At 46.4% G+C, this 10,578-nt stretch overlaps 2 protein-coding genes across 2 annotated transcripts; both read left to right on the top strand.

The window, feature by feature from the left end:
* The first annotated feature begins 798 nt into the window (after window positions 1-798).
* LOC147981711 (uncharacterized) lies at window positions 799-9,930 on the top strand. Its single transcript, XM_087516064.1, has 3 exons — window positions 799-1,210; window positions 1,432-1,651; window positions 9,843-9,930. The coding sequence occupies exons 1-3, from the start codon at window positions 799-801 to the stop codon at window positions 9,928-9,930; spliced, it is 720 nt and encodes a 239-aa protein (XP_087372190.1).
* Window positions 1,853-3,130, top strand: LOC147981712 (uncharacterized). The gene is made up of 3 exons (XM_087545765.1): window positions 1,853-2,658; window positions 2,772-3,018; window positions 3,125-3,130. The coding sequence occupies exons 1-3, from the start codon at window positions 1,853-1,855 to the stop codon at window positions 3,128-3,130; spliced, it is 1,059 nt and encodes a 352-aa protein (XP_087401891.1).
* Window positions 9,931-10,578: the final 648 nt, after the last annotated feature.

The following is a 10,578-nucleotide window of genomic DNA, read 5'->3' as shown; positions in this document are numbered from 1 at the left end:
CACACAAGAGAGCAGAAATGTCAGCTTAAGAAAGCTCAAATCTGTGATGGAAGAAGAGGAAGAGGAGGGATATAAGAGTAGTGATGACTCTCAAGGGGCATATGACGGTGACAACAACCCTTTCTGCATGAAGAAGTACAGGATTGCTGAAGACACAGAGATAATAGAGGGAAAGAGGCTAGCAGATGAAGAACTAGAAGAGGATGAAGATTCAGATGAAGAAACAGATGAACATTCAGATAAGGAATAACTACACTATGAGGGTGACACTGAGGTTGAGGAGTTGTTTGAGATTGAGGAGGATGAGGAGGAAGGTTCTAAGAAGGAGAAGGAACCACCCATGAAAACAGCTGGTAAAAAGAGGCAAAAGCTGCCAGTTAGGAGACGACCCACCAGTAGGACACATTCTAATGTGTTGAGGAATTGAAACCAGATTTCAGACCATCATCGGATGAAGAAGATACTGGGTTGCTATTGGATAGTGAAGATGATCAATTTGAGCCACTAGCATTTGTCCTACCAAAAGGAAGGAAGAGTAGGGCATTGAAAAGGCCAGCAAGGATATGGTATAATGAAAAACTGGAGCAACCACATCAACAGTTATGTATGCACATGTGTTTCAAAAATCAGCAACAATTCAGAGATGCTCTATTGAGCTTGCACATTACACAGGCCAGAAATTTCAGGTATCATAGAAACTCAGACAAAAGGATAATTGTTTGCTGCAAACAAGAGCATTGTCAGTTCTTCATTGTTGCAGCAGTTATCAAAGGGGAGAAGACATTTTCAATTAAAAAAATGAGGCTGCAGCACACTTGCCCTAGCAGTACAGAGACATCAAGGGTTAGTGCAAAGTGGCTTGCACAGACATATGAGTCACTGTTCAGGTCTGATCCAAACACAAGTATTTTGACTCTGATTGACAACTGCAATGAGAAGTATGGTGTTGATGTGCCCAAGCACATGGCCTATAGGGCCAAAAACCTTGCTGTAGAGGCTGTTTTAGGAGAGCACAAGAAACAGTATACAAGGCTGAGGGACTATGCTCAAACAATCATGGATACAAACCCTGGGAGTAGAGTTATAGTTACAACTGTAACTCCAAAACCTACTACAAAAATACCACATCCAGGACCAAGGTTTCATGCTATGTTCTTCTGCATCAATGGAGTAAGGGAGGGCTTTCTTAGTGGATGCAGACCATTCATAGGTTAGTGACATGTTTTATATGCTTTATTTTAGTGATTTATTTAGTAGGTTAGTGACATGTACAGCTTAAGTATGTTTAGTAGTGTTATATAGTGAATGAACTTGCTCATTGCTTTTATATGACATATATAGAATTGTGTATTCATTCTTGTAGATGACATATATAGAATAGTTTGATAGTCTCATATAGTTACTGAATTTGATCTTACAAATGCAATATAGGTGTTGATGGCTGCTTTATTAAGCTCACCACTGGAGCTCAAATACTTGCTGCCACTGGTAGAGATGGCAACAACAACATTTTCCCACTGGCATTTGGTATTGTTGGACAAGAGGATACAGCAAATTGGTGTTGGTTTCTGCACCAACTTAAGATATGTCTAGGAGGAGAAGTTGGACAATTTGGAACTTATACTATCATGTCTGATAGACAGAAGGTATGAATGCATCCCCTTGTTTATCTTTATGCAAATTTGGTCCTTATACTATGATGTCAGTAGCTTAGTATGATATGCTATGTCAACAGGGCCTACTAAATGCAATTAATCAAGTATTGCCAAACTGCCACCAAAGATTTTGCCTTAGGCACTTGTATGCAAACTTCTAGAATGCTGGGTTTAGGGGAGAAGATCTTAAGAAATGCATGGATAATGCTAGTTATGCTTATAACCAACACAAGTTTGACATTGCAATGAATGATCTAAAAAATGAGAGTGAGGAAGCTTGGAAGTGGCTGAGTGGAATACCTGCAAGATTCTGGGCTAGGCATGCTTTTGATACAAACTGTAAGACAGACTTGGTTGTTAACAACCTATCTGAGGTGTTCAACAAGTACATCCTTGATTTTAGGAAAAAACCCATTAGGACTATGATTGATGGTATTAAGAATAAGCAGATGGTGAGGTGGCATAGGAACAGAGAGAGTGGAAAGGCAGCTCTGTGGGAGATCACACCCCATTATGCTGAGAAGTTAGAGGTGGACAAGGAAAGGGCCAGATTCTGTAAACCCATTCAAGCTGGTGTTAATCTATGGCAAGTAACCAGTAGGCAGCAAACACATGTTGTCAACTTGGAACTTCATACATGTGGTTGCAGAAAGTGGGACCTGAGTGGCACACCATGCAACCATGCAATATCAGCAATTAACAAGGCAAAAAGGTTTCCAGAGGACTATGTGTGCAAATTCTTCAAAAAACCATTTTACCTAGCAGCATATGAACCAATGATATATCATGTTCCTGGTAAACATGATTGGACAAAGACAACAGGACCAGACATAGAGCCACCTAAATTTCATGTGAAGAAGGGAAGAAGGAAAGAGAAGAGGATAAAGGGAAGATTTGAGGTTCCAAAGCCAAAAGAGAGTTCAAGAATGGCCACTATAACATGCAGTAACTGTGGGCTTCAAGGCCATAGATATACCAGCTACAGCAAACAATTGAAACTAGAGTTGGCTTTGAGAAAAAAATAAGCATGTGGTAAGCACCTTGTTAACTAGTACTATATATGTATTGTATTTATTGTATGTTTCCTTCTCTTCATGTTTCCTTCATTTTTGCAAGGCATCTAGAAGATCAAGGAATGTTGATGAAGCACATGCAGCACCAGCAAGAGCACAGGCTGCACCAGGAAGAGCACCAGCAAGAGCACAGGCTGCACAGGCTGCACCAGCAAGAGCACCAGCAAGAGCACAGGCAACACCAGGAAGAGCACATCCTTATGCAAGGCATGGTGCTGCAAGGCATTCAAGGCCATTCTCTGCACCAAGAGCTGCTGCTGGGAGTTCTGCTGCTGGGGCTTCCACTTCTGGTGCTTCCACTTCTACTGGCCCTACAAGTCATACTGGATGGATGGCCTTTTTTACTGCAAGTGGAAATACCTAACTGTCATGTCTCATGTTTCTAAACTATGTCAGTTATGACCAAGATATGAGGGGGCAAATTATTTATGTTTCAAAACAGTTATCATTTTGGGTTGACATGCTTTCTGGAGGAGTACTCTTTCTATTATGTATGAGTCATGTTTCTAAACTATATCAGTGATGCCCCAAGAGATGAGGGGCAAGTTATGTATGCTATCTGTTAGAGTACTCTATCTGTTATTATTCATGAATCTAAACTATGTCAGTTATGCCCCAATATAGCCAAAGTTTTAGTCTTTAGGGGTTGTCGACATCGACGGAACCTAAAATAGCCAAAGTTTTATTCTTTAGGGGTTGTCGACGTCGACGGAACCCAACATAGCCAAAATTTAGTCTTTAGGGGTTGTCGACGTCGACGGAACCCAACATAGCCAAAATTTTAGTCTTTAGGGGTTGTCGACATCGACAGAACCCAACATAGCCAAAATTTTAGTCTTTAGGGGTTGTCGACGTCAACGGAACCCAAAATAGCCAAAGTGTAGTCTTTAGGGGTTGTCGACATCGACGGAACCCAACATAGCCAAAATTTAGTCTTTAGGGGTTGTCGACGTCGACGGAACCCAAAATAGCCAAAGTTTTAGACTTTAGGGGTTGTCAACATCGACGGAACCCAATATAGCCAAAGTTTTAGTCTTTAGGGATGGTCGACGTCGACGGAACCCAAAATAGCCAAAGTTTTAGTCTTTAGGGGTTGTCGACGTCGACGGAACCCAACATAGCCAATGTTTTAGTCTTTAGGGGTTATCGACGTCGACGGAACCCAACATAGCCAAAGTTTTAGTCTTTAGGGGTTGTCGACGTCGACGGAACCCAACATAGCCAAAGTTTTAGTCTTTAGGGGTTGTCGACGTTGACGGAACCCAAAATAGCCAAAGTTTTAGTCTTTAGGGGTTGTCCACATTGACGGAACCCAATATAGCCAAAGTGTAGTCTTTAGGGGTTGTCGACGTCGACGGAACCCAACATAGCCAAAGTTTTAGTCTTTAGGGTTGTCGACGTCGACAGAACCCAACATAGCCAAAGTTTTAGTCTTTAGGGGTTGTCGACGTCGACGGAACCCAACATAGCCAAAGTTTTAGTCTTTAGGGGTTGTCGACGTCGACGGAACCCAACATAGCCAAAGTTTTAATCTTTAGGGGTTGTCGACGTCGACGGAACCCAATATGGCCAAAGTGTAGTCTTTAGGGGTTGTCGACGTCGACGGAACCCAACATAGCCAAAGTTTTAGTCTTTAGGGGTTGTCGACGTCGACGGAACCCAAAATAGCCAAAGTGTAGTCTTTAGGGATTGTCGACGTCGACAGAACCCAACATAGCCAAAATTTAGACTGTAGGGGTTGTCGACGTCGACGGAACCCAATATAGCCAAAGTTTTAGTCTTTAGGGTTGTCGACGTCGACAGAACCCAACATAGCCAAAGTTTTAGTCTTTAGGGGTTGTCGACGTCGACGGAACCCAACATAGCCAAAGTTTTAGTCTTTAGGGGTTGTCGACGTCGACGGAACCCAACATAGCCAAAGTTTTAATCTTTAGGGGTTGTCGACGTCGACGGAACCCAATATGGCCAAAGTGTAGTCTTTAGGGGTTGTCGACGTCGACGGAACCCAACATAGCCAAAGTTTTAGTCTTTAGGGGTTGTCGACGTCGACGGAACCCAAAATAGCCAAAGTGTAGTCTTTAGGGATTGTCGACGTCGACAGAACCCAACATAGCCAAAATTTAGACTGTAGGGGTTGTCGACGTCGACGGAACCCAATATAGCCAAAGTATAGTCTTTAGGGGTTGTGGACGTCGACGGAACCCAACATAGCCAAAGTTTTAGTCTTTAGGGGTTGTCGACGTCGACGGAACCCAAAATAGCCAAAGTGTAGTCTTTAGGGATTGTCGACGTCGACGGAACCCAACATAGCCAAAATTTAGACTGTAGGGGTTGTCAACATCGACGGAACCCAATATAGCTTTTCCATTCTATCTATCTATTTACCTATCTATCTATCTATCTACATCCATGAAACAAAGATGACAAAACTTCTTAACTTCACCATTCTATGAAGCATATATGAAAGCAAGATAATTCCAACTAATAGCTCCACACAGAACATAACCATAATAGATTCTTACAGCAACATACTGGAGTTCAACATAGTTCATAACTTCTAACAGACCCATAATTCAAACTGGAGTTCAACATACTTAATAGATTCTTACAGAACCATACACACATACAGAACAGATCCATTGATACTACTTCACAAAATTTCAGCTAAGCAGCCTCTTCATCTTGTTCATTCATCCAAGATGGTCTGGATCCCCTTCATCTTCTGCTTGTTCTTCTCCTCTGCCTTCAACATATCAGCAATCTGAAGCTTGAGCTGAGCCCTGTCTTTAGTGAGCTTGTCATGTCCCTTTTTCAGATCACCAATGTGATCCTTCAGCTTCAGATTCTCTTGGGTGAGCTCTTCCTGAGACTTAGTGACTTCATCAACCTGCATCAGCTTCAGATTCTCTTGCTTGAGCTTCTCCATAGACTTAGTTAGTTCTTCAACCTGGAACTGCAAGTTCCTCATGGCTGCACTATGCACTTCCTTCTCTTTCAAATGGTTGAACTTCATGTTCCTGATGACAGTGCCTTGGGCTTTTGTCAGGTTCATCAGGACTTCATACTTCCCTTGCAGCTTGAATATCTCTGCATCTTTCTTCTCCATCTCAGTCTTCATATCTGAGACAACCGAGTTGGTCACCTCAGCTTTCCTCTCCTCTGCACTCTCCATCTTAGACTGCAAATATCTAAAATCCAGCACCCTATCCTCTTGGGCATTCAAAAGTTGATGAACATCTTCAACTAATTTGTCATAGTTGGCCTCCAGTTTATTTTTTTCTTCTGTCAAATTGTGAATAGTGAGTGAACTCTCCAGGTTATCCTTCCTCCTATCACTCTTACTATCTTGATACATTTCCCATAGCTTCAACAATGCATTCTGCATTGTAGGAGGCCACTCTGGGTCAACCCATTCAACAGAGCCACAGTTCTGACCTTCCTGCAATATATTCAGCACCTATATTTGTTAAAAGATTTGATTGTAAAGAACATCACAACTACACTAAATATTACAACTAAAGAATATGATCTTAAGTAAAGAACAACAGAACTAACTAACTGAAGAACAACACAGCATGTGCACGGCAACCAAATCACATAGCCACATTATTTAATCATAACAAAAAGTACATCAACTATAAAGCACTCATAAAGCTTAAACAATGCTGTGCACTCGAAACTAAGCTCTTGGCCACATATTAAATTAACATATGCCTACTCCAATGACCAGCATCAGTGCATCAGTACTAGTAATTGGATAAAGAATGGCAATCACAAGAAGATAATCTAACTTGGACCAAACTACTACTAATTAAAAATACTGTGGGGCTACTACCAACTCATTTTAATAAACAGAACATAGAAAGTGCAGAATCTTACTATCAGAGGACAGGCTAAGAACCTCCTGCCCGTGTCAAATCCCTCAAAGGCTACACGCCTCTCACATGGCAGCCCATGGTGCTGGCAGGGAACAATGGTTTCAGTCTCAATGCCCATGTAGTCTTGGTCTTCAATGCTGGCAGGGATCTATAGTAGCAAAATGAACCAAACCCCCCCAAATCAAAGATCGAATCCCCAAAGCAGGAACACTAACCCTAACCCTAGCTAAACCACTAACCCGGTACAACATGCTGTCGTCGTCGGAGGAGTTCATATACTGCAGGCTGGAGTAGTCGTCGCTGCTCTCATCCTCGTGGACCATGGCGCGGTGGCGGCGGAGGAATGCGTGGCGGTCGGTGGCGAATCGGCGGGTGAGAGCTCGAGCGGGGCGAGGGCTAGGGTTTGTGGGGAGTGAGTGAGTTGGGTTCGACCAGGTAGACCGACCGAGCCGGTTCGGCGGCTGGTCAACTGACTGGTGGGGTCGGGTTGTCAGATATAGCGTCAATACAGAGTTATACGCGGCTTAGCCCGTATTGCAACGACTAGCCTCAAACGTGGTACTGACTTGCAAAAAATCTGAATAGTGATACTGACTCATTACAGCTGCCCCAAATGTGGTACTTCCATGCATTAACTCCTTCCACATCAGAGACGACACTACGGCAGTGAACTAGGCTGCCACAGCCACCTGTCTGTAGCACGAGGTCGCGGCATCGAGCATAGCCGCATGGACGTCGTCAGGCTGGGCGGTGGTGACCGGCTGGCGGAAGAGGTGGACGAGGACGACCACGGCGAACGGAAGGTCGACCCGGCGCCGACCTTCGCCCATGCTGGAGTTAGATGCCATGCCAGCTTCGGCGCATCGCTGTCGCTGCACGCCAACATGGAGGAGCGCGGCGTGATTCAGGTCGACGCAGTTGTTGGGGCTCTGAGAGTACGATTTGAGATATGCCGCTCATCGCCTAGTTGTGAGATAGCATCAATATCCAAAAGCTTAATCCAGGTTCCATTTAAAGCACGCTTTGCAGTTATACGTCGCTTGCAAGACCTCGCTGCCATTAGAAAAGGAACGGTATTAGCGATATCTGTACTTATAAAAGCTTTCATCTGACATCTGAGGACAACTTGCGAGTCCTTAATCCACCCATCTACACTGATTATTGCACCGTTGAGATATGCAAGTCTACCTTTTCCCTACCTACAGGTTGTCAGGCTTCCCATCGCCCATCGGCATGAGGATACAATTCCGAATGATTTTAGTAAGGGGTTTGGTTCAGTAATTTTTCCTGATGCAAAGTAAGCCTAACCGCAGCTTGGTTCATACTTCATATAGGTTGTTTAACACTCTATGTACTACTACAAATCACAATATTGGATGAGATTGCAACTGAGATAACTTGAGGGCTATCTTGATTTTTCAACTTGTCTGGAGAGCAATTAAATGGCATCATACGATGGCGACGCCTCGGGGAGGTCGAGGCCGAGGTAGAGTAGCAGCGTGGCGCCTTGTAGGCACGCGCACAACGGCACGGACGAGTCCGACGGCTTCCTCTCGGCGGAGGTGGTCTTGCGGCGGGAGAGGCCCGGCGTTTGGACGTGGGTTGCGCCACCGCGCCGGTGCTGACGAACCAGCGGACTGAAGTTTCTCAACGCCGACGTCCCACTTGCTAGGCAACCTCCCGGTCTGGGCCACGACTCAGGCGACGAAAGGAAAAGGAGACGGGGCGGCCACAGGAAGAGAAGAGAAGCGGACGACACGGTCGCACGGGAGGAGATCGATTGAGAAGACGGGGTTGCTCGTACATCTCTGCCTCCGCCCTCCGGACTCGATCCCGTGTCGTCTCTGATGTTGAAGGGAGTGAGGAAGAGAAGCAGATACGTGCGGGGAAAGAAGAGATACAGTGGACACGGAAATACGAGATCTATTTTCTTTTTCTTTAGCTGAAAAAAGGAACGTCAGGAGGAGGATATGTGGCAACCGTTGGATAGAAAATGGTGTGCGGGGATGGGAGTACCGAACGGGAGCAGGCAAGCCCCGTCCAAGGGGATGGAGTACTGGAGGTCTGGAGGTTGAATGCAAATCTGGCCACACGTGGTCAATCAAACGGTTGAATGAATTTCAGATGACGTGGCTGATTGTAAGGGCAGGAAAATCATATAATGGGGAGCTTCTATTTAGATATAGTAGATGCGGAAGCGGCGGGAGGCGGTTGAGGATCTCCAGGTGGAGCTCGTCCGGCAGGCTGCCCAGGACGAGCTCTACGTGAACGACCCTGATTTCCTCCGCGAGCTACACCGCAAGCACCGCGGGCCTCCGGCCACGCTAGGCTTCTTCCACAACTCAGACGAACTCCCGCACAGGTTCGTGCACGCCGGCAACCCAGCAAGCTTCGCCCTTGGATTCGGTGATCGGAGGACTGACTGGCAGATCGTGGACTGCCGCCACGGCCGCGTCCTCCTTAGCGACGGGTGGGATCATCGGTTCCTAGTCTGGCACCCTATGACCGGCGAGCGCCATCTCGTTCGAGCGAAAGCACTTGGCATGGAGGAGGCGCCCGACGACAACAATCAGGTCGGTGCCGCGCTGCTCTGCGACTGCGCCACAGGCGAAGAGGGCAAAGGCCAAGGCATGGGGTGCCATGCCAGTCCCTTCCGCGTGGCCGTCGTGTTCAAGAACTCGCAGACGAACTGCATGATCGCCAGTGTCTTCTCCTCGCTCAGCAACCAGTGGAGCACGCCGGCGGAGCTGCCGCTGGCATGGCAAGTCCGTTCGGAGCCTTGCATCATTGTCGGCAACATCTTGTACCAGCCGCTCACCGACCGTGGCATCCTTGCCTTTGACACGGACGAACGGAGCCTGGCCACGTTGCAGCGACCAACACGCGGTAACGAGCGTCTCCTCAAGGTTGATGGCGGCGTGCTCGGCCTAGCCGGAGTTATGGGCTGCGAGCTGAAGCTGTGGGCGCTGGAGCTGGACGCTGAGACTTGGATGCTGCGCAAGACAGTTGACCTGAGAGAGATTCTCCCTGGTCTGCTTACGGCGCCGTCCCCCAAAACAGATCCTCGTTTTACTTCTATGCCACGGGTGAAGATCATCGGGGTCGCAGAGGAGGGCGATGCCCTGTTTCTGTGGACCATGATCGGCATATTCATGCTATGTGTTAAATCCATGGAGGTGACCAAGGTGCACGAGACTGCTGAGCTGAAGACCGTTTATCCTTACGCAGCCTTCTATCTCCCTGCTACTACTGGCATGTAGCCATGTAGTCACGTTGTGTCATTTTAATGTCTGTACGATTCACTCGGATTATATAACAAGTTGATGACGTGAGAGTTAGAATTTTGATCAAATATTTACCGGCATATATTGTAAAAACAGTGCACACCTTTAGGGTTTGAATACGCATTATTAAGCTCAGCTAGCATACATCTTCGGAGCCTTAGACCTTGTACAATGCAAGACGCTTAAAGAAGATACTTAGAGAAATAAATCGGTGGTTCTTTAAGCACCGGTGTTTATTTATAGAAGATAGACGCTTACAAGCGTCCCTTCTGTAGAAATAGGTATTGGTGTTTTAGAAAAACTAAGTTGGAACCTCCATCTGCCGCCACCCAAGCCTAGCAGGCACTGCCGCGCGTAGCCCCGCTATAGCACCTGGATAGTGAAGCTTTTTACTAACCTTTGTCTGGCGATGTCACAGCCACATTGTGGGCTCATTGCCGGCTTCACGTACTCTAGGTGGTACCTTGCCGGCGCGACGTGCCCGTCTTCGGCTCGACGCAACACGTACACATGAATCAACTGACACATAAAATTTCCCGGTTGCCAGAGGAATAGCAAAACCTACACTGTACACATGAATATATGAGAGATTCAACAGAACAAACACCCCCTTCCCCTCGTGTCGCTCACGCGAGCGACCGAGGTGGACGCACCCGCCCGTGGCGGCCTCTACGCCTCCTCCTCCCCT

The sequence above is a fragment of the Triticum urartu genome, chromosome 3A (assembly GCF_056163025.1).
Source record: "Triticum urartu cultivar PI428250 chromosome 3A, HENAU_Tu73, whole genome shotgun sequence".
NCBI lineage: Eukaryota > Viridiplantae > Streptophyta > Magnoliopsida > Poales > Poaceae > Triticum > Triticum urartu.
The sequence above is the reverse complement of the archived record's forward strand: the minus strand, read 5'-3'. Positions and strand labels throughout refer to the sequence as shown.

What these genes read in the sequence shown, in the direction of transcription:
- LOC147981712 (XM_087545765.1), top strand. Translation starts at nt 1,853, where the DNA reads ATGGATAATGCTAGTTATGCTTATAACCAACACAAGTTTGACATTGCA. An exon ending in AGCAAACAATTGAAACTAGA is followed by an intron (nt 2,659 to 2,771) that starts GTTGGCTTTGAG and finishes CATTTTTGCAAG; the next exon opens with GCATCTAGAAGATCAAGGAA.
- LOC147981711 (XM_087516064.1), top strand. Translation starts at nt 799, where the DNA reads ATGAGGCTGCAGCACACTTGCCCTAGCAGTACAGAGACATCAAGGGTT. An exon ending in TGGATGCAGACCATTCATAG is followed by an intron (nt 1,211 to 1,431) that starts GTTAGTGACATG and finishes AATGCAATATAG; the next exon opens with GTGTTGATGGCTGCTTTATT. An exon ending in TCTGATAGACAGAAGGTATG is followed by an intron (nt 1,652 to 9,842) that starts AATGCATCCCCT and finishes GCAGCCTTCTAT; the next exon opens with CTCCCTGCTACTACTGGCAT.